This window comes from Tachypleus tridentatus, chromosome 13 (assembly GCF_004210375.1).
Source record: "Tachypleus tridentatus isolate NWPU-2018 chromosome 13, ASM421037v1, whole genome shotgun sequence".
Classification (NCBI taxonomy): Eukaryota; Metazoa; Arthropoda; class Merostomata; order Xiphosura; family Limulidae; genus Tachypleus; species Tachypleus tridentatus.
Genome location: NC_134837.1, coordinates 151,445,682 through 151,470,971, shown reverse-complemented (window position 1 = coordinate 151,470,971; position 25,290 = coordinate 151,445,682). Strand labels below are relative to the sequence as shown.

General features: G+C 30.9%; 1 protein-coding gene across 1 annotated transcript in view; it reads right to left on the bottom strand.

Annotated features, from left to right (window-relative positions):
- Positions 1-4,886: 4,886 nt before the first annotated feature.
- LOC143240375 (WD repeat-containing protein 44) overlaps positions 4,887-25,290 on the bottom strand; it is a 55,977-nt gene continuing 35,573 nt past the window's right edge. The window contains exons 10-20 of the mRNA XM_076482697.1: positions 21,297-21,454; positions 19,914-19,958; positions 19,129-19,222; positions 16,532-16,611; positions 15,837-15,944; positions 14,935-15,057; positions 12,273-12,464; positions 11,716-11,817; positions 9,346-9,461; positions 7,917-8,044; positions 4,887-5,989 (exon numbers count right to left, since the gene is read on the bottom strand). Of these exons, the coding sequence (XP_076338812.1) occupies positions 5,811-5,989; positions 7,917-8,044; positions 9,346-9,461; positions 11,716-11,817; positions 12,273-12,464; positions 14,935-15,057; positions 15,837-15,944; positions 16,532-16,611; positions 19,129-19,222; positions 19,914-19,958; positions 21,297-21,454 (1,325 nt within the window). The 3' untranslated portion in view covers positions 4,887-5,810. The remainder of the gene's footprint in view (positions 5,990-7,916; positions 8,045-9,345; positions 9,462-11,715; positions 11,818-12,272; positions 12,465-14,934; positions 15,058-15,836; positions 15,945-16,531; positions 16,612-19,128; positions 19,223-19,913; positions 19,959-21,296; positions 21,455-25,290) is intronic.

Here is a 25,290-nt window from a genome sequence, read left to right as displayed (position 1 = left end):
TAAAATTATGGTCTGCTCTCCTAATTATTATTCAGAAATTCAGTCACTGTAACACAGTTCTACTTATTACCAATAAGTACTGTATTGGTACTTATAAGGTAAGGTTTATGTGCAAAATAAATCACTTAGTTGACAAGTAACTTTAATACAATACTGCTGTGAAATTTCTTTTAAAAGTGGACTTAATCTGACACTTTATTAAGTGCATCAATTAATTTTGTCTTTGATTGTGTGAATTCCGAGAATATTATCTTCCCGATTATGGTTTAACATTTTAATTGTATTTATAATTTATTATCACAAGGATCTACAAATGATTAGAACGATGTTATGTATTAAATTGTAGTGTATATTTTTTAAAGTTCTGTGGCTAACGTTTAACGTTTTTATGTACACAATATCACTTGGTGTACATCGATGTAAGGTTTTCTAATATGGTCCTGAACTACCTGTCAGAATGAGGTATTTAAATTTCTTTCTTAAGAATCATTGTAAGAAATGCAATATTCAAGCTTCTGGTTAGAAAGAGCCAATGTCCCAAAGATTACTGAGACCAACACAAGGTTTCTTCTAATTCTGTATTGCACAAGAATATTTTTTCTGAAAACTTTCTCAAGATTAGAATATCTAAAACTGCGTCTGGATGTAACTACAACAAATATAAGTTATATTTATGTTCTCGAAACAAAATGCATTAATTTTATTAGTGCACACCACATGTATCATTAACTTTCAGTAATCTGTAGAGCTCCAAGCTTTTCTTGTTGAATACAACATGAAAAAGAAGGGATATGATCTTTATACATTTTGCAAAGGGTTGCAGAGAGATCTATGGTTTCTGCTTTTTAAATTAGAAACCCCCAAAAATTACTGAGGTAAAGGGTTTGACATATTTAACCTCAAAAAACATATTTTATTGTCAAAGGAACTCATCTTTCACCAGTGTTTGGTCATGAAATTATGGAACTTAAGAATTTAGCCAAACTGTGTTCCTCATGCACAAAAATAGCAAAAGTATTCACATTCAGGAGATACCATAATTAGCCACTTTAAAATGGCTTTATACAGCTGGTTGGTTGGTTTGGTGCTTTATGACACAAAGCAACTAGGCTATCAACGCCAAACATCCGGTAAAAAGGTAAAATTAAAGTGAAATAATTAAAATTCCTAAAAAGAAATTAAGGTAAACCGAAACAAAGTTTAATATTTGAATTAAAAACAATTTTTACATCTAGTCTACAACGTCAAGAGAAGAACTACACTAATGCAAGTTGTAAAGGACTTTCTGTAGCATAACTGTTATTATCATAAATCGCCAAGAAGACTAACAGGTGAGTTAAAAAAACACTGTTAGTCACTGGAAGTTAACCTTTCTAGTCCTGGTTTCGAATTATTTGACATGTTATGGCCACTTTGAGAAAGTAAAGTATTAAAAGTTTTAAAAGACATGTAGCAAACTTTTAATTATAACTCACAAGGATGACTAACAGGTAGTACAAACAGCAGCATTAGTCACCTGAAATTGGTCTTTCCAGTCCTGGTTTCCAGTTATTTGACGTTACGGCCAGTTTCTAATTTCAATTCGAACTAAACGGACTTTGATTCTTAAAAGGGAAACACATTAAAAAAAGTCAAATGTATAAAACTTAAAAATAGCATTAAAAAGATTAATGGTCTTTAAAAAACTAAAGACATTTCTAAGGTAAACAGTGTCACCATCACCAATAACACTGTCTAATGTTATGGATAAACCTTGGGACAGAACATGTTTAAAATGATGCCGTCGTTAAGAATCATAACGATGACAAGACAGTAAAATGTGGCTTATTGTGACTTCAGTGTTACACAGACAACACATTGGTGCATCAGTCCCAGATAAAAGACGACGATAAATTAAAAAGAACTGCCACCAATGGATAATCTAGTTAGAACAACATCCTCTTCCCAATCCTTATGGAAGCAAGACGGCGAAAGCCCAATAGAAGGTTTTATTTGGATAAGCTTGTTGTCACATTGCTCACTCCAAGTTGACTGCCAATTGGCATGAAGCCGAGCTTTAAATACAGGCACAGCAGTGATAGTGCCAGAGTAGATAGATTTAGCTGCGTTGTCGGCAAGCTCGTTCCCGCGAATAGCAACGTGGCCCGTGGCCCAGGCTTAGAGAATGGTAGGACAATAGCCTGATGCCAGGCATCATAAAAAACATTCTCCTGCCAGATCTTGTAACATGGTAAGGGACATAGATGGGTGTTGACGTTGATTCATCAACTTTTTTAACAATGGAGGTCAAAAGACTTTTCATTTAGTTTAAGAATGATTCTTTTGGATGCACAGAGAGATCCATTTGCATTCCCAATGTAGTAGTGGAACAAAGTGCAGCTGCATACGTCCGACATGAAGTGGTGGACAGCAACTTTAGAGCCTCAGAATAAGTAAGGTTATGAATCATTTTCAAACACTGTACCTCTTTTTCTTCCAACCAATTAGGGTAAGAATGAAAGTAGAACAGGTGAGAGCCATTGCAATTGACGCAATGTGGTTTTTGCCACTGCAACGAGCATACGTCAAGGAACCATGACATATTTGAGTGACCGAACTGCTGAGACTGAAGATATCTGAGGTGTGAAATGTATGGTCATACCTTACAATTAAGATAACCTGCCTTGATGGCGGCAGGTGTGGATGTGGTGATGTAAAAGTCAGAATGAGGACGTTTGTTGGCATCACAATTCCATCTTTGCAAGTGGGAATACATCTCACTGCAGAAATTCCTTGGATGGAGAAACCAGCAATAATCTCTGACTCAGGGATGTTATTCAAATTCCTCTCAACAATAACTCCTCTTGATGAGTTCAAAGTAGCATGAGGTGTAATCTCAATAGGTATGTCCCTAATCACATTTGAATGCAAGAGGAGATCACTGTGTTGAGATGTGGATGTTTCCACCAGTATGTCACCAGAGTATAGCTTCATTACTGACTTTGGAGAGCCAGCAAGTCCCTTCTGAATGAAAAAGGAAGGCATCTGCTCTAAAGGTTTGTCTGAAAGAGAATGTATTATAAGAAAATGAGGTACAGGTGTTAGAGATGTTGAAGATTGCTGCTCAGAATCTTCAAGATGTGTCCGTTTACTTATGGACCCTTTTTTACTATTTTAAGTTTTTATTTGGAGGATCCATAATAAAAAGAATACTTTAGTGCCCATCTGCCATGGGACCTTATGAGGGGACACACTACATTGCCAAACAAGGACACTGTAATGATGCCAGGGTTTTGTGAGCACTGTACCCAAACACCAGCATCAGATACAGTGTCTACAATGCCTGTTGACAACATCCAACACTGGTACTTGGTTGACTTTAGGTGGATGTTTAGATGCCAGAGGAGGTAAACTGATAGAACAGAACCTTCCCTGGGAAATCCTTTCACCAGGTACAGGAATCCACATTGAAGGGCTTTATAGAGCTGAGAAACCAAATCTTGTATTCTGTAAGATAGCCAATCCCATGTTTTGTGTGAGATTTTGAATAGAGATATGGGCTTTACTCCTTCAGTCTGGAAACTAATGCACATTCAGTCATGCTAGTGGTCAAGAACTTTAAATCTGTATTCAAAATTTAAAAAGAATGAGAGTACTGAAAATATTTGTTTGGCAACCACCCCATCATATATATCTTACAGACTGGATTTAGTAACTTATTAATTTGTAATTATAAATTTTTGCAAGAAAATAATTCCCTTGATTTTAGTGTCATGTCACCTTGTAGACAGTCTTCGTTTTTTTATGGTTCAAAATGTTGTGGGAAGCATTTAATCCAATCTTCAATTTACAACAAAACACAATAATCAATTCTGAGTGGCCTCCTTCAAATAAACATTCCACTTATATGTCTTGAATTGGCTTATCAACTGGTTAATTTTGGTATCATAACAAAGATCTGCCAAGTTTTCTTTTTTAATTAAAGTACAGGATTGGAATAAAGATATAGGAGGATGACTACCAGTTTAAGGATAAACTGTAATGACAGTAAGCACTTTAAAATGGTCTATGGACAACATAAACAAGTTCTTAGGTTCTTCATGCAATAATCACATAAATATTAAAATGCTGTTGAATCACACAAATTATTTCACTTGTCTCTCGTCTATCTCTTCTGTGTTGTCTATTTTTAAAGTGCTTACGTCACTCAACTTTAATGTATATATTTCTTTGGTTAAAAATTTTAAGGTCATTGATGTAAAAATGAATCATCTTTGGAATGTTTTTCTTCTGCAATGTCATGAAAACTGACTGGGGAAATAAGAGAAAGAAATACCATTATTTATGAATTTCTGATTGCTACAGCCAAGTGGTTTTCTCAGCAAACATGAGGGACTAATGCCAACACACGTCCTCTGCTTTTGTTTTTCTATTATATGCAACTTTCTATACATAGTATTATTTTGATATTACTTACATAATAAAATACTGATGTCAACTGGTACCTTCTAACATTACTTTGAAAAATATTTTATAGGAAGAGAGCAGGAAAATGATCATGTGTGAAGATAATGTAGAATGTTACATTCATTTTATAATTCAATGGAATGTTCCAAGTTATCATAATTTTACAAACTAAAGCAAAAAAAAATATCTGCTAAATGAACATAGCTACACAAAATGTATTGTATAATTTACAAATTATAAAAAAAATGTACAAGATATTTTCAAGTACTGTGGTCTTTTATGTCGCATTCAGCATTTATACAAATTTGTTCATGGTGAGAAATTAACAGACATTTTATCAGTGACATAAAATCACAATACCTGACACCTGCTTGTAAGCATACTAATTTTGAAGAAACAAAGTGTATAAAAATCTTTCAAATAATTAACTCACAAAAAGGTATCATTATTGAAACAACTTTATTACATTTGATTAAGAAAAAAATATTCAAAATTCCTGATATGAAGCAACAATATTACACTTCATTTACCTTAATTATATAACTCAAAAGATAAAAACTAAAGTTCATAAAACAAGTTACAGTTATGGGTCCACTGACAGGGTGAGAATAATGTTAGTCACATCAAATTCTATTGCTACAAATATTCACATGGATTTCAAATCAAGTTTGTTAGAAGTGTTCAATTTTTGCATTTTCCACACTTCTATTTCAATTATGCTTACCTCAGAAACATTATGGGATAATCTTTTAATGGTTTTGATAGATCATCATTGGTCTTCGAGTTTCCCAGATAAAATATTTCCTGCTAACATTTAAAGACTGTAATTAAACTAAACAATTGTAAAGCATCTCTAGCTATATCACTGTAAGCTAGCTAAAACCAAAGCACTGTGCAAAAGGTGCAACTAAATGATTGTCTAAGTTCAACTGCCTGAAGATATAAGGCAGTCAAATTAATATTAGATAATTAACTCAAAATAGTTGCATCTAAATTCTTCTATATATTTCTGCACGTAAATCATACTCAAGTTTATATCTAAAGTTGGACTAAAGCCAGTTTAATTGCTGGTAGTTTAAACCAAAGTACCAACTAACTGTTGCTAGCTAGGTCAAAGTAAAAAGTTAATATTTATCCAACAGAACTGTATGTAACTAGAAATTAGACCAAGACAGCATCCTAATTTCCAGATGTAAAGTCTCTGCTGAATGAATGGTTAGTTTAATTTTAGGTAAGAGAACCTAAGCCTATCCATATGTATGTGGCTAGTCTTATCACAACCATCTACGGGTTTCTAACTGTAGTCTAGCTACGTTCATATCAACTAGCAATTAGGCTACAGGTAACAAATTTTCTTTATATGATTACACATTTGTGCTTCCTTTGGGCTTGGGCTTATTGAAAAAGATCTTGATATCACCATTAAAGTCTGCACTCACAAATACATATCCCACATGTTGTGTAGATTCTGTTTTATCAAGTTGTCTCATCACTAAGTTAGGGCTAGGAGCAAATACTGCTGTCGTCACAACTGCACTGTGAGCTAAAAAGAATGAACATATCTTAATTAATATCAAATATCCAAATTAACCTTTGTAAAACAAGCCAATCTAGAACAAATTTTTAGATTATTTTCTTGGGCTACAATGCATGGAAAATAAACAAATAATGATACTCATAAGTAATAATAAAGTACTGCTTTGTATAAATGAAATAGTGTGTCACGAGTTTAAAAGGTTAAGACAGAAAAGACTTCCTTTGTTGGGTCTTGCTTAACTCTTTCCACAGAAAGTAAGTCAATGTGACTAAACTTGTAACCATTATAGTTTCCATACTATAACCTTTAATATGTTTTGTTCATTTTCATAAACTTTAGAAAGCTTTCAGTAACCATTACAAGTTTTTTATACAAAAAAACAACCCAAAACAGGTTTTTAAAATTTAGTGTTTTTAATAAACATTTGTCCACAATATAAGGAGCCTGAGCATCAACTACTCTGAGTGCAAAGCGATTTTAATGTTAAGATTAAAAATACTTTTCTTGATGTGAAAATTTTCAAATTTCATTTGCATAACCCCTAAAACCTCCTAAACAAATATTAAGTTTTTCAGTAGAAATTTATATTTTTAGTTTTCTCTACCCTAACTGTGTACAGACTTGTAACTTTCATATAAAATATGAAATAAATCAAACTTATCCCTTTTCTTTCTTTTTAGAATGGTTACATGTTGTAACAGAAAACTACAATTATTTATCCTAAAAAGCTTAAATCTCATAACAGTCTATATAAATTTATACTTAATTCTATTGTCTTATTGTATTTTGAATCATACCAAACTAATAATTCTACCACACAAGTTGTAAGTCACTTGACAAACAAGTAGACTACCTTAACAAACTGAACAATGTAATGCATGAAACTACTTATGAGCACGTCTGGTGAAGAATTGGTATTATTACTATTTTTTCATTATTGTACCTAATTTAACCTAACAAGTTTCTAATTTTTACCTTTTAGCTACCTTTATAACAATAAATGAAAAATATACCTGAAAAAAAAGAAATATAGTCCTTATGTTTAATTTTATTATTTTACTGTTGGTTGCCAGTGAAATTTAAGCCTACTTCTTTTTATTATGATGATACTGGAACACTACACCTTTATTTAAATAATACCTCTAAGGAAACAGAATAACAACACACACAAATCAACCAATGTCCTATAACTATTTTGATTTAAATTGTTTTTTGACTAAGATAAGAGTGACTTAAAATAATTATCTAATCTCCTCAATCTGAACCCGATCAGATAAACTTTGACACTGAAGATGAAATTGACGATACTTTGTAACTAAAATAACATAGCATTGTATGTCATTTGATAGATCAAACTTTGCCTTTGCATTGGTTATAAATGATACAGTATATAATACCAGAGAGAATTATTGGCAATGTATGAAAGAGAATGTAACAGGTGGGTGTAGCACACAATATTTATTTTCTAGATGGCTCCATAAATAAGACTGAAGGCAATAAAAATTAGACTTTGCTTTAGTAATATCTATATTATAATGAGCAATTTACACTATATTCCCTACTTCAGAGAGGGGTGATACAAATTAGGAAAGACCTAGAGTACAAATTTCACAATTTTCATACCAAACAAAATTGAGAACTATTTAAAATATTTTCTTGTAAAATTAAGAACTTAAACTTATTTCACCTACTTATTGGAAGAGAGTTGACAGATGTTTGCATTTCTATGGTCACTATGCTAAAAATGTATCTACATATAATATTTCTAAAAGGCTTAAACAGTTAATCAAAAGGAACTGGCAATAACACTAAATTTTCAGCACTCTACAAAGCTTGAGATCTGCCATTAGTACAAAATTGTCATATACTTAGCAAGATTCTTTTAAAAACATGTAAAACAAATGTTAGGTAATTTGCTACAACTAAATCCAACCTTTGATTCCTTCCCAGTAAATGTTGCGATCTCTACGGGCAGAGGAAAATTTGGAAAAGTCATGGCTGGTTTTCCAAATGTAAATAAACTGATTTTCAGATCCACTGATGACATATTTTCCATCATGACTAAAAAATAAGCAGCACTTAATTGAGCTGTTAATAATGATTGTGCTTCAAATCTTCAACAGTTGCAGTTCATAAGATATGCAAAATTAGAACAAGGATTTTCTTGTTTTCAGTGTTCAGTCTGGCTTATTTATTGTTTTATACATATGTATTCAAACAATCCATTTCTAGAGTATTTCATCACCTGTGCTTCACACAATACCAGTCTATGTAAATCTATATATATGTTTATATAATTTAACTTTTTTTTGACAAGTAGATTGAATTGGTAATATCCATGTTGAGAACAATTTAGTAAACAAGACATTAGCTTATAAATATTACAGTTATTTCATTTTTTAAAAGCATGAACAAATTTATACCAAATATCTGGAAAAAATAATGCTGGGCTAATATGTCTGAAAGAAATGTCCAGTCATCCAGAATAATGTAAAGAAAACATAAACAAAGTAGGAGGTACAAGTTAGTCAGTAAATATGAAGAAATTAATAAACTATTTTCAGTTTTTAATAATTTTAAATATAAATGATAAAAAAGTACAATGCTTATATTGACAGCTAAATTATTTCATCTACATATTTATCCAATCTGTTTGTTTTAAGTGAAGCACAGACCTGTACAATGGGTTATCTTGTGCTCTGCTTACCAAGGGCTTTGAAACCCAGTTTCTCTAGCACTGTAAGTCCACACACATATCATTGTGCTAATGGGGAGCATATGTTGTTTTTTTTTTCTTTTAATTTTGCACAAAGCTATGTGAGGGCTATCTGCACTTGCTGTCCCTAATTTAGCAGTATAAGACTCTTTGGCTACTCTTTCACTAACAAAGTGGAATTGAGCATCACATTATAATGTCCTAATGGCCAAAAGGGTGAGCGTGTTTGGTGTGACAGGGATTTGGATTCGTAATCTGAGGATTACGAGTTCAGTGCCCTAATCACTTGGACATGCCAGGCCACAGGGAGCATGCATATTAAGTAACTTATTATTGTTATTATAAATAATTAATTGTCAGCCTACCAACAACACAATAAATTCCAACACTTACAAAAGTGTCAAGTGAAACACAAAATATTTTTAATATTGTCTTGCTAAGTTAAAAAATGAACCATAAGCAGTTAAAAACTATTACACAAACTCTTTCAGTGTTAAAAATGAAATCAAATAAGCATGTAGTTAAAGAAACAAGTAAAAAACATTTTGTATGTCAGTATGCATTCCTCTGGTTGAGCTCCATACAGGGATTTTAATACTGAAAAGCCTAGAAATTAAGGTAACATAAAACTGCAACTTAATCTTACCTGAAACTTGCTCTAATCTGACTACTTATGTTGGTATAACCTTTGTATTTACAGGTGAGTGACAAATCTCTTAGATCATACAGTCTGATTCGAGAGTCATTTGAGGTGACAAGTATCTATAGATTGTAAGTGTCAGAAAGAAAAAAGTAAACCATAACAAAATTAAAATAAATTTAGCATCAAAACATTGTCATTAATTTGTACTGAAGCAATACAAAAGCAAAATATTTACTTCAAACCTAGTTATTTTAATATACCAAAATACTGATAAATACCTAAGTATACAGAAAACTTCTGTTATTAATATAAACTGTGCAAGAAATAACAGGTGTATATATATATATATATATATATATATATATATATATATATATATATTAAAAATGGTCACTAAACTGCACAGTTCCTTATTGTAGTCCATCTCTTTTTTATTGTTATTATTTTACTTTCTAGAATGTTTTACCATACTTGATATCTACATTTCACTTGAAGTCATATGCTTATGTTAATTTTAAATGAAGGGCCAGTTCCAATGTTTAAAAGAATTATGCACTGTTTTAAATATTTCAAAAACCATACCTTCATTTAACCCTTTTCAGCCCTGTTGCATTATATTAGTCACTTTAGTATTTGTATAAATAAAACTTTAAACACACATCATGATCACCACTAAACATTTCTGAGCCTAAACTGGATTTGTTTGGTAAACTTACAAATTTATATTGAAATAAAAACCATTACATAAAGCCAGATGTTACAAGTGTATTAGAAAGAGATACAGCTAATGACCTCATAACATCACACAGTAGTGTTTTGTTGAAATAAGTTTTGCATTATATGCCATTAAAAGTAATATTTAGATGATTTAATCACACCAGAACCTTACTGATAAATGTTACCAAGCTCTCCTTTTAGAAATTATGTACAGGTATTTCAAAAGTACATCAACTGATCTCTAAGTTACACTGTGGGCAAAAATCTGAAGTGAGATTCTACAAAATACCTGCTGAAGTTTTTATAAAATGGAAACGGAATAATCAAAAAGTCATAGTTCATGCAAGGAAGATGGTGAGAAGGAAAATAATCTGAGCTTTCAGACAACATCAACGAGTTTGTTAAATTTAGAAGCTTGGAATACTAAAATAAAAAAAAGGAATTAGTTGAATTTCAGTTTTTGACACTACTAATTAAACAATTCACTGTTTTCAAGTAACTGAGATGGAAATAAGCAAACATTTACAAAGACCATAGTTTAACAATTTTGTTTCATATATTGACAAGTTTGTTCTGTGCACACAATATGTTTAAATATTTCTTCTCCCTGGCCTGGCTAGCATAAGGTACTAATGCCCTATTCTTTAAGCTTTATCTTTCAACTTGAGCTGAATATGCAAAAGTACACTTTATCTGGTATTGCTGGTTAGTGGTGTATATAAATAGAAGGTTTTACTGTAGAATTGTAAAATACTGAGCAGCAGTGTAACCCTGTGCAGATCACAAACTGTGATCATTCAATCTACCTAAATGACAACCTGTACTGTACCAGAAATACCATCTTTCTGTAGTCTGGAAAAAGTTCAATGAAAGTTCCTGAAATGATAACTGCCAAACCTATGAGTGTTTACTCTACAAGAGGTGTGCATATTTGAACTTTTAGTAAAAACTATTGTCCCAAAATGCAGGTGGGTTGGATAATCATCACCTATAACACCAACTGTAGTTAATGTATAATGTTACCCGAGTGACGAGTGGGTTTTGTCTAAGTACTCTTCTATTATGGGTTATACCACTGGGGTACAACTGCTCCTGTTTTGCAACAGTAGTAGTTTGATGTGAAGTATTCTTCACTTTTCAGATTTTCACAAAACTGTTATTTATAACATGTTTACCATGATCAACGGTACTGCAAGTTGCATGATAATTATAATTTTTCATCAATTTTGACAGCTCTCCTATCAGTCAAACCACGACACTGCACAAATATGCAATTAATTCTTACAGCCTTTTGTATAACGCAGGAGTGTTTCTATATACTGTGGTCTTCAATAAGCTATACCTGTATTTATACTTTGAGGTTATTTGCATACGACATGACAGAGACAGACTTGCATACTTGGGGAGTATTTATTTATTATTAGGATGTGTACACTAAAACAAAATTCTAAATCTAAACATTTCAGTTATTTTTTTTAATTTGTAAGTGATTTGAGAAAAAATATTAGAGTATTTTAAAAACTATGATGTTTTCTGGACTCATAAAAACATGTGATATCAAGCTGGAATAGTTTAAACACAGTTATTTTATTTTATTGGAATATATCTACCTCAAAAACATTCAGTGGTGATTTCTAAATTTATTAAAGCAACCACCTTATCTTCTCCAGGCATGGACTCAATTCCACTGATCTTCCGTCCCTGAGCATTCTTTCCCCGAGTAGATCTAACGTTAATCTGGGTGTAGTATTTCAGTTGCTGAAAACATAATTTATTCTCAATATTTCTAAAATTTAAAAAACATAGTAGTCAGTACACAAGCCTGTAAGAAACAAGTTATGAGTTATTATATGACATGATATAGAGTTAAAACAATTTCATGTGTAATCTTCACTATCTTAGCAAAGTTACTTTATTATTCAACTCTACCAACCACCAACTCAGAAACTAAGGTTTATATTTTTAGTGTATAGTATAAATTTGCTTTATAAAATATGATTTATCCAAAAAACGTACTGGTATATTTATTATGAATTTAGTCATTATATAAGCCCACTAATATTTAATCCTATAGAACTTTTTCAGGCATAAAGCATTTTTCATGAAAACTTTTACAATTAGAGAATTTATAACAATTTGCCAATTACCAAACTTAACAAAATAGATTAAAGAATAAAATCAGACACAAAGTTTGTAGTCAGTATTGAGCTAACCTCAGTGTTATAAAAGATACAACGACCATCATATGAACCAACAACAGCAAACTTTCCATTTTGGCAGAAACTGGCAGCTGTGATGAGTTTTGTATTTCCATCCACTTCATTCCACAAAGCAACTTTCTTATCAGGAATGTTCCACAAACGAAGTTTTCCATCTAATGAGCCACTCAGAAAATACCTGTCATCCTAGATAGAACTTTTATCATCACTATACAAGAGCCACAAATAATTTTAAATGACTAAAAATCATATTTGAATTTTGTCAAAAGTCAGTAAGTTACTATAATAATAAAGCAGATATCACATACTAAAGTTACATGCCTAAATAATTATTGGCATTTATTAGTGTCAAACTGATTGGACATTATATAATGAAAAATTAATTTACCATAAAAGTAAAGAATATAGAACTTAGTCCCTCATATTGTCAAATTCTTTCAACATAGTATATATCTTTTCACAAAATCTGGCTTTCTTTTGGTTAACACTATGTTTACATTTGTAAAAAATAATTTATTTAAGTGGAATGCTTTTTAATAAATTAAAAGTTTTTTTACATCGAAATAATGAGCATTTGTTTTGAACGTTCTATGTGAAAAGTAACTTTTATGTTAATCTGAAATTTCCTTTGCATTATCACTAAAACTTTCTATATACATCCAAACATTTTTCTGTAAAACTTTATATTTTATGTTACTTTCTCTACCTAATCTCTATACAAGGTTGATGAACTTGACTGACCTTATAACTACAGAAAAAAAACTCCATCTAAATTACCCCTTTTTTCTTTCTAGAAAGACTTCAAACTGTAACATGAAACTACATTTTTCCTTAACAACTTTAAATTCATAACAATATATACTGATTTATATTTGTTTTATTTTATTGCACTTTGAATCACATTTAACTAATATCCATGCTATATAAGTAGTAAAACTTGGGCAAATGCATAGATTATCTGCAAGTGTACCTTGTGGAAAATGTAAGGTTTTACCTTACCTAACCTAAAACGTTTCCAGCTTACAATTTCATTAGTTTTATAATAATAAATAAAGAATACATATGAAAAACAAGAGAAAGTATTTACCAGTTTTTTTTTTCTTTATACATTCAACTGTCAATGACCTTTCGTGATGGGTGAGTCCAACTGTATATATGTCATGGTCTTTTAGTGAGTTATTTTCAAAATTTAATGAAACTACTTTTTGTTTATATTATACAAGTTAGTATGGCATAAAACCATAGCTAATAATCCATATTTTAATATTAAATAAGTTTTAAGTTCTTAACTGTGTAAGGAAATATTTTTAAAAAAATCGTGAATTTTCTCTCGTGAGAAATGTCACTTATTTTCCCTAAGTATCCCTCTCCTCTATCCTAGTTATCATCCCTTAAAAACGTACAAAATTTAAAGAAAATTGTTCACTATAAAATATTTATTGCTCAGACAAGTTAATTTTTATGGCCATCAATTTTATTTGGTTATGAAGTCGTCAAATAGAAAATCAGACCCATCTGTTTCATCCTCTCTTTCAGCATTTTTTAATAGTTCTCTCTTATATTTAATTCTATATTATGTATAACCAATAAAAAGCCAAGGTTTACAATTATCAATTGACATATTATATTTCATTGTTTTCTGAATGGAAAATTGTCAATTTCTGTTAGTACCAGTTTTGTTCCTATGGGAAAGATAATGATTAGCTTGGATGAGCTTATAACAGTTCTTGTTACACATTTAAAAAGCAAAAAGTATTTTGACAGTTAGGGGGAATTATCCGTTTCCTTTTGTGTTATTATTCTATGCATTATTTAATTAAATAAAATATATTTAATGCCTTACCATAAATAAAGGAGGGTTAAGAGTCATCAATAGTTGACCAAAAGACCCAGGTTAGTATTTATTTCTTGTTTTTCAAGTTTATTCTTTATTCACTATTATAAAAGTGACTGAGACATAAAATTAAGAATGTCTTTACATCAGTTAAGGTTAGGTTAAGTAAAATAATTTAAAAAATAAAATATAAATAAACATATTTCATGAGGAACTCGTGAGAGCAGCTCAAACTCTAAGTAGCTCAAGGGTAATGTAATTCAATTGTATATTGTGAGCTCCATATTCCTCAAGTGATTTACAACTTATAATGGTGTGAACAGTAGTAGTTTGTTATTCAAAGGGCAATCACAGAGTAATAAAACAATAAATTTTATGTTTAAATAAATGCATACTGTTACAAGTTCAAAGTGACTTAAGGTAAATGAACAGTTTCATGTTACAATCTGAAGTTACTCTACAATGAATGGTTGGTAAATAAATTATAGAAGAGGGGATGCTTGAAAAGAGAATGTCAATTCTCACACTAAAGGAAATTTAGGATTGTTTTAAAACATAGTTAAATAAAATTAATAACTTAAAACCTATATACATAAATTTTTTTTTTATAAACTACATTTTCATACCAAATTCATTCATATACCATGACAAGAAAGTAGTTTAATTACATGTTAAATAAACTCCACTGAAATCTTTTGTCATCACAGAAAAAGACGTCATAATGAGAGGGTTAAACATTCTCCATACGACATTATACAACAAAAGTCTCGCAATTCTTAAAATTAAAGTTACATGAGTAATAAAGAAACAGATCACACATACTCTAGGATGAAAGGCTATTGCTGTTACAAAGTCAATGTGTTGAAAGCAACATAAACATTCCCTTCGAGAAATGTGCCACAATCTCACGGTCTTGTCCATAGATGAGGACAGGATAAAGTAGTTCTGAAAAAAAAAAAGTTAATAAAACTTACCTCTGAGTTTTGGCTGAAATATGAGATTACCTAAATCAACAATGATTTATCTTAATCTATTTATAAAATTTTGCAACTCTAAATTTATATTAAGATTTGTACACTTGTCTATTGCTTATAAACCATTTTACAAATACTGAGAATAAAGAAGCCTCATAACAGTATGTCCTTGAATGGTGTGCATATGAAAGTTTAAACTCAATGAAACAATTGAAATTTGTGAAGTTTATTATTATGATAAATATGACACTGTTAAAGGAATTATGGCATAGTTTAAACAGAATTCCTTACAACTTCCACAAATAAGTTTTAGTGCTACAAAAATACTTTAAATACATACATATATCTGCATGTTAATAATACTATTAACATATTTGACTGGGAATGCTTTATTGTTTATTATATTAGTATTATTTTTGAGTCTTGACAAGAATGATTCATTAATTGCCAGAATTTTGGGGGCTAAAAGCCCTCTGGAGCTGAAGAGTTTAACTTAACTCTTCCCAGAACTAGCAGCAGTAGAAAATGAAAGATACTACTGATGTGAGATATTGTGAGTTTGAGCACTCATATTTTGTTTTCCTGCACCAAGTGAGGCAAATAGATCAAGATTAAATCTGATATATGATGTACCCAAACCACTTGTATTGAAGTGCTGTGATTTTGGTACTATATTTTTACACACACACACAAATTAATTTACTACAATTATATTCAGAATTCACTCAAACATACAAAAATTTTACTCACTTTAGACCATGATACATCCAACAAATCAGCTGTATGACCCTCATAAGTACAGAATGGTTTTGACATAAAAGGCCCATCAACTGTAGACTCTACAGTTTCTTCTCCAACCTGAAATATTTATAGACTTTGATAAACCAAATTTGTACTTAGTACAAAATGTTAGTAATTTCTAAAAGAAACATATTGCTCCTTAGATGATATGTACAACTTTCTTTTGTAATTGCATTTCCCATGTTAATTGTGAAAACAGGTTATTTTATTTCTAATAACAACTGTCTGCATTTAAGTAAAACAGAGAAAGTTTATTTTTATATGAACAGATTATCAAGCTATTGCTTTTTTGTTAACCTGAAGATGACTTAAGAAGGTCAAAACATTGTTCTTTATTTTAACAAAAGTTTTAATATCCACACCAGCTGTCTTTAAGAATATAGATTAAGGTACAGGATTTTAAATTATTATTATCTAAGAAATATTACACTTTATTTTATTTACAAGATTTTTCTCTTTTCACTTTTAAGAAAAGACACTGAAATTATCATAATTTATTGATATGTCTAACATAAATATGAGAAACAGCTGACCATAAAAATACAAGTTTCCACCACAACTGCAACTAGTTAATATAATCATATTACTATACCAGAATAATGGTTTTTGAAATAAATTTCAGAAAACACACATAAGTGACTTACTGCTGTCACAGTTCTGCTTGCTTCTTCTCCTGACAATTGGGATGTTAAACTTTCTTGAGATGGGGCTGGGGATACTCGTGCTGAAATTTACCATTTTAAATATATTAAAGCAAAAGCACAAATGCATCAGACAAAATGTTCTAAAATGTGTTGGTCATATTTGTATTCTAATTTTATTGAATAAATAATTAAACAAAAATAATGAAACTTTAACAAGAGGTTCACTCTCTAGCTATTAAATTCAAGTAACTATAAAAATTGACAATACACTTAAACCTTTCATGATGGGCTTATTATAATTTACACAAATTTATATAAACATTACACACGTTAAGTATTTATACTATAACTTTTGTTGCAGTGTGTGTATCTTTACAAAATTTGGTACACTTTTAGTAAAGATTGCCAGTGTTTTGTACACAAAAAAAATCCATTTTTATGAAGTAATTTTAGTAAAGATTTGTTTGTGAAAATACTAAGTCTGTTTTATTACTAGTCTAAGTGGGAAATTATTTTCATGTTATGATTGAAAAAAAACTATTTTTCAACCCCAAAACCTAAAATATTATTTATGTAACATCTAAAACCTCCTAAATACATTTCAAACATTTATTTTCAGTAAGACCTTATATCATGTCTATTATTTTCTCTACCCTATTTATGTGGGGTCTGTCAATTTTACCAATCTCATAATCACCATAAGAAACTAGGAAATAAATATAAATTATGATTTTTTTTCCTTCTTCAATGACTACAGGTTGTAAGATGAAAATACAAATGCTTAATCTAAATAGCTTAAGTTTCATAACATTATATAGTTATTACTTTCATTATACTGACCTTTCAGTTGTACCTGAATAACATTACATAACCTGCATTGACACAGCACACATGCACTCATATCACTGTCTCCAATAATATAAAACTGACCTATGATCTTTAGAAAGTGACCTTCTTTTAGCTGTGTTTTAGTGAACTAGTAATATTTTGTAATATAATGACACATTTCAATAATTAAACATTATATATGTATACAGTTTACTACTATTTAGAAATAAGTTATTAAACTTATTTTTCTTAAAATATAGAACAGTAAATAAAGAAGTGCAGCAAATAATTATATCTTCTAGTATGACCTTTTAACTTGGTTGCTGCTTGACATAGATACTAAAACTTTTAAAATTTCACATGTGGAAGATGTGAAATTTTTTTCAGGTTATACACACACACACACACACACACACACACACACACACACAACATATATACAGTGGAATACACAAGAAATCATAGAATTCCATTATAATTTATAAAGTTTAGTAACTAAGCTGTATTTAGATAAAAAAAAAAGAAAAAAACAACAACCCCAGACTACTGACACAATCCTACCTCTTTGAAATATTAAATCAAAAAAAATGAGAAAGCCTACTAACAGGTTAAGATGGCTGAGAAAACCACTAAGAGGACATTTTAAGCTATCAATTTGTTATTCATGTCACGTATTGAAGTAGGTCATTCTAAAAGACCACTTCTAAAAATGGAATGAGGTGAACTGTGTTTGATTCAGCACGTAAAACATATCTTAGCAAAATAAAAAGATATGAAGTTATTATTTTATATTCTAGCTTGTCAAAAGTGATAATTTGAGTTACTAATTTGTATTAAACTATAGATTCATTATTTTGACATCTTAAATAGCTAATTGGAATTATGGCTGCATTCAACATACCCCGTGACTCAGAAAAATTAATATTTAGGCAGGTTCTTTTAATATTTACTTTTAAATTAAGAAATTAACTTATCCATAATAATAAAACCTGAATTATAATCTACAGTTTGATTCAAAACTTACTAACATAAATTCATAAAATAGTAGTTCAATAAAATTTTTGTACGCAAGGTCAAGTCAATAAATGCAATGAAATGGCCTTTGATGTGTGACCCATCGTGAGTTAATCTAGGATCTTGTCACCTAAACAGCACTGTTTTTCAAAACATGACTTATACAGAAGAAAGTACAGTTAAACATGATATTTATCAAGAATGTATATCAACTGCTGTTTTTATAACTGCTCTGAAGATCATTTTAGCTACTATTTTATTGCTAAGATTATGCCAATGTGAAGATGCAAGTTGAATTTTTTTTGCAATATGCAACAGTAATATACAACTTACGTATCTATAAAGTACTAAAATAGCTAAGGAAAATAAATACCCAGTTTAGTAAAACTTTTTAACTCCTTTAAATGAATTACTATATTAGCAGATACATCTAAGCTTTTCCAGTCATAAATGAAAGTTTTTTATAATTACTAATCTTATTGATTCACATTGAATATTACAATGTGCTTCCTTATAGCAAAAGTACTCATTCAGACAGACATTGTGATCTGTAAATGCATGTCTTCATCATTTCCAATTAGTACTTGAAAGTGGTTTAAGAAACCAACTGTATTTTTCATAATAATTTGCTATTTTATAACAAATTGATACTCACTTTTCTACCCTAGGTACTTTTATTAATGCAAAATAGCAGCATACTTGTTACTAGACAGGAAGTTGATAAAGACTACACCAAAAAATGAATTAACAAGTACCTTCAGCATTATACTTTTGCCTCATATCATCAAAATATGCATATGAATCTCGCAGCACCCAGATTCGCAATATGTGATCTTGACCAGCTGTGGCCTGTCAATAAAACAATTATTATTTTAACCTGTTTCTTATATTTCTAAGGTAAAATCAATTAGGTTTTAAGTAAGAAACTTTTTTTTGCATGTAGCAATTATACTTCTAGTAAATTGATAAGTTCAAGCATCTACTTGTTTATTATTTAGAATAACAATATGGTGCTATGAAATTAAACATATCTAATATAAACATTTTTCTGAATATCAAATGAAGCTACACTTCCTTGACTGAAATGAACTAAAGCAGATGATTTAATATTTGTGCAATTTAAGATGTATTTATTCTAGGTTATTCCTAAAAACTCATCCAAAAATGCAACTATATAAATAAACCTAACAACAAAGTTAGTGTTTTTGAAGATGAGTAAGACAGTTCAATTTTTTTTTGGTTAGTTTAAATGTACAATCTTTTACTCACAACAAGCCTAAAGTATATACATTGTGAATAAGAATTTTTAATCATCCACAAACTGTGATATTTTTACAAAATACTTTAGAAAAATAATATCCATGTATAAAAGTTATAACTGTTATGTAAAAAGAGTCCAGTTTGAATACTTAACTACAATGACCATCAAAACTGGTTGTTTGTCTAACAAAACACATTTGTTACACACTTACATAGCTTTATACATACTAATAAAAAACAGCATAAAACTACTATTATGACAAATATATGCTTTACTCACCAAAAGCCTTCCACAAGATGAGAACTTCATAGTCCAAATAGCACCCTAACACAGAGGATACAAATTACTAAATAAAACAATCAATAACGACACTACAGTCTTGCTAATTTTATGTTTGTACAAACATCAGAATTTCACCATTATGTATATATATACCTATACATTTGTTTTTTACATTTGACATGGAAGCCAGTTTCAACTTTCTATTGACTCAGCTGAGTTCATGGCCCCAAACTGACCTTATAGTTTCCATACTACAATTTAAATACATTTTGTGTATCTTCATGAAATTTTGAAATTTTTCAGTAATTATTAAGATGGTTGTTGAAAAAAACAACAGTATTTTCACTAAAAATTTCTCTATGAACACATACAGTTAAAGTATTGACTGCACAAAGTGCAAAGTGATTTTTATGTTAAGAGTAAAAATACTATTCTTCAGCACAAATTTCATTTCTTTAATCTCTAAAACCTCTGAAATAAATTTCAAACATTTTTTTGGTAAAACTTTATATTTTATCTGTTACTTTCTCTACCCTATCTCCATACGAGGCTGGTTAATTTTACCTGCCTTATAACCACACACATACAGTCTAAATTACTTTATTCTTTCTAGAATGACTTCAAATTGTGATGTGAAAATACATTTGTTTATCTTTAATAGTTTTTAAAATCTGTTTGTACTAATTATACTTAAGTTTCATTCTTTTTAGTTCTCTGAACAACTAGCATTCTTATCACACAAGTTGTAAATCACTTGTTAAATATATAGCTTACATTACCCTATCAAGCTGTTAGTAAGGGTAACTCATGAAAATGTGTATTATTATTATTATCATTCTTTATTTTACCCAATCCAACCTTATTCAACCTAAAATGTTCCTAATTTTTACATTATATTAAAATCAAGGAATAAAGTACTTGCCTCGGCATTTTTTGCTGTGGACTGTCAATGAAACTTAATCTCACTTTTTGATACCAATGGTACTACTGCACGAAATATTTTTTTTAATTAAATAATTTACTAAAGAGTACTGAATAGTAACATGTAAAAAAAACGTTCCATAGTTTTCAAAATTGTTTCTGGCTTCTAACTATGCAACAAGAGCTGTTAAAAAAAATTAAGCTATGCTCATTGATGTGTTTCTCATAAACAAAGTAGTTTAATAAAATTTTCAATTTAAATTGTAAATCCTTGTGACATGCACAGGAAATGATGACCAGGCCAGAAAGTGTTAATAGAAATAAAAAACAAACAAACAAAAAAAACTAAAGAAATATTTCTTTACTTTTGTAACCATAATAATGCAATCATACCACATAGTGACAAGAAAATAAAATATTATTTCTTACAATCAAAATAAAAAGGGCTAAAACACTTACAGTGTGTTCCCCAGTAATTTCTTGTACTAGTCGAACGCCATCAAATTCATAAGGTCCCTTATGGCTGCTGGCAGCTTTAACTTTCAAGGTATGTCTAAGGTCTGAGGCTACATCTTCTTCACTGGAATCTAATTCATCATTGTGTTTTAAATGATACACTAAAAGAAAAATGAAAATCATTATAGCTTAGTTAATAATGCAAAGGTATAAAAAGTCTTCAAATGATGAGTATTCATAAACTTTAATATCAAATATATTACAGAACATCATTAATACAGGGTGATTTAGAATTACCTATCTTATCTTAAAATAAAATAATTAAATAACTAAAGAAATACAACTAAAGCAGTTTTCAACTTCTTGTGGTACAACTTAACATTTTATTTTCATATTTTTTCACTCCACTGAGTAGTTGCTCTGTAAAATGGCAATTGGACAAGAAAAGGCTCAATGTGATGAATGGGTTGTTGTGGGCCAATTCCATAGCTTTCACACTGACTATATAGCACTCTGCTAGACTTTTTTTTGAGGGGGAGGTATGTTGAGGTTACCTATAACAAACATCATGGAGCTAAAGGCTAGAATAAAGGATACTATCACCATTGTAACTGTGGACATATTGCAGCAAAGGTGGAATGAAACTTAATATCAGTTAGACGTGCTGAGAGTTATTAATGGTGCACTCATACAAGTCAACTGACATGTTAATAAAATCTGTTTGAATTGGGTAACAAAATGTTGAAAAATGTATGCTTATATTTGTTTAGTTATTTAGCTATTCATTTTTAAAATAGGAAAGACAATTTTGGGTCACTCTATATTACTCTCATTAACATTATACTATTTTTTAACTTAAGGATCATTCTCAATATAAGTCACTAAATCATCCCATGAAACATCATTGGGAAGTTCTAAAAAAAAAAAAAAAAGGCTGTAGCTAGAAGGCTTTTCTATCAGCTTGAAACATTAATACTACAATAATTAGGTGGATATTGCAGTGAAGGAGAAACCTAGATCAATGCTACTGATTTTGCAAGATATAAATGTTCAAGCTTTGAAGATGGTCAAACACGTTGACAGTATCTTTAAGATATAGAAAATTCCTACAGTAGAATCTGGTTGCTCAATTTTGCTGACAAATCCTCAGAACATGTACCAGTGAAATATGTAAGATGGATTAATAGACACTTAACTGCCTCAAGGATCAACACAGGCATCATTGAGATAATCTGTCACAACTAGATCTAAAATTTTTCCCATATAGAATAAACATCTAAAACCACTGCGATCTACGGAAATTTGCTTAGACAGAAATGTAGAGACTAGGCAAAATGAAGAAAAGGGCTGTCAGAACCCACTTAAAGACAATGGTGGACAGCTATATATTGTTCATACCCCATAAATAATGAAACTGCTGGTTGGGAATTAACTGTCCCACCCAGCAATAGCATCTACATGAGGTTGGTATGCACTTAAGCTTCTTACAAGCAGCACAAAGGATTAGTTGGTTGGTTTGGTGTTTTATGGTGCAAAGCATATCGATCTGCTCCAAACATCTGGTAAAAAGTTAAAATTAAAGTAAAATTATTAAAATTCATAAAAGGAAATTATGGTAAAACAAAAAAGTGGTAAGATAAAAACTATAGTAACACAAGTTGTAAAGAACTTTCTGTAGCATAATTGTAATTATCATAACTCACCAGGAAGACAAACAGATGAGTTCAAAAACCACTGTTAGTCAGCTGAAGTTGGCCTTTCTAGTCCTGGTTTCGAGCTATTTGACATGTTATGGCCACTTTCAGAAAGTAAAGTATTAAAAGTTTTAAAAGACTTGTAGCAAAATTTTAATTATAACTCACAAGGATGACTAACAGGTAGTTCAAACAGCAGCATTAGTAACCTGAAGTTGGTCTTTCCAGTCCTGGTTGAGTTATTTGACATTATAGCCATTTCTAATTTCAAATTGAACTAGATGGACTTTGATTCTTAAAAGGGAAATCCCATTAAAACAGGTCTAAAGTATAAATTAAAAAACTTAAATACCATTAAAAAGATTAATGGTCTTTAAAAAATTAAAAACATTTCTAAGGTGGACAGTGTCACCATCACCAATAACACTGCCTAACATTATGAATAAATCTTGGGACAGAACATGTTTAAAATGGTGCCGTCATTATGACTCTCAACGATGGCAAGACAGTAAAATGTGGTTTACTGTGACCTGAGTGTTACACAGACAACACATTGGTGCATCAGTCCCAGATAAAAGAAAATGATGAGTTAAAAAACTGTGACCAATGCATAGTCTAGTTAGAACAACTTCCTCTTCCCAATCCTTATGAAAGCAAGATGGCCAAAGTCCAAGACAGGGTTTTATTTGTCACATTGCTCACTTCAAGTTGACTGCCAACTGGCACAAAGCAGAGCTTTGAATACAAGCACATCAGTGACAGTGCCAGAGCAGATATATTTAGCTGCAGTGTCGGCAAGCTCGTTCCTGTGAATACCAATGTGGCCCAATATCCAGAAAAATTGGATAGAAGTAGATGTCAAAGAGAAATAGGCCAGTTGGTTTTCAATACTGGCAAGAACAGGGTGTGAACTAATGTGAAGTGATTCCAGGGTCAGTAGAGAGCTAAGCAAGTCAGTATAAATAGAGCAATTTGAGTACTGTTTAGCTTCTATGTGATCCAAGGCAAGAGAAATGGGGTACAATTCAGCTGTGAACACAGAAGCTGCAGAGGGGATTCTGCACACAACCACCAAACTGCAACAAACCATGGCAGAACCCACAGTCACCTGATTTTGAACCATCTGTATAAATAGAAATGGAAGGATGGTTCAAAAGATGTTCAGCAAATAACAGACAATATTTCCAATTGAGAGTGTTTGCTTTTTTCAGATGACTTAAAGACAGGTCACATGGTGGGATGGGCTGACCAGTGGATACAGCAATTTAACCAAGGACAGACCCAATTCATCCAAATGTGATTGATTGATTGATTTAGTGTTTTATGGCACAAAGCAGCTAGGCTACCTGCGCCAAGCGTCCGGTTAAAAGGTAAAAATAAAGTAAATGTTGTAAAATACATAAAAGGAAATGAAGGTAAAACAAAACAGAAAAAGTATAAAACCAACATTGACACCTAGTCTACAATGTTAAGAGAGAAAGCAGAGTAAAGGAAGTTGTAAAGTACTTACACCAGCTAAATGGTAATGAGCATAACCCACCAGGAAGACTAACAGGTAAGTTCAAGAACCACCATCAGTCACCTGAAGTTGGCCTTTCCAGTCCTGGTTCCAGGTTATGTGTCATTATGGCCAGTACTAAAAGGTAAAGTAGCAAAAGTGTTAAATCACATGCAGCAAAAGTGTAATAACAACTTGCCAGGACGACTAATGAGTAGTTCAAACGGACAGTTCAAACAGCAGCGTTAGTCACCTGAAGTTGGTCCTTCCAGTCCTGGTGTCAAGTTATTTAATGTTCTGGAGATTTTCCAATATCAAATTGAACTTTGAGAATGAAACTGTAAAAAAGGAACCACAATTAAACAGGTGTAATGAATAAATATGCAACACTTAAATGAGATTAAAAAGATTAATGGCCATTAAAAAACTAAAAACTTTATCAAGGTGAACAATGCCACCATCACCAATAACACTGTCCAATGTTACAGATAAACCTTGGGAAAAAACATGTTTAAAATATTGCTGTCGTTGAGAATTGTAACGATGGCAAGAAAGTAAATTGTGGCTGATAGTGATTTGAGTGTTAAAAAAACTACACATTGGTGCATCAGTTCCAGATAAAAGAAAACAATGAGTTAAAAAACTGTGACCAATGCTTAGTCCAGTTAGAACAACTTCCTCCTTCCAAACTTTACGGAAGCTAGATGGTCAAAGCCCAATATAGGGTTTTATTTGAAAAAGCTTGTTGTCGCGTTGCTCACTCCAAGTGGACTGCCAGCTGGCACGGAGCCAAGCCTTGAATACA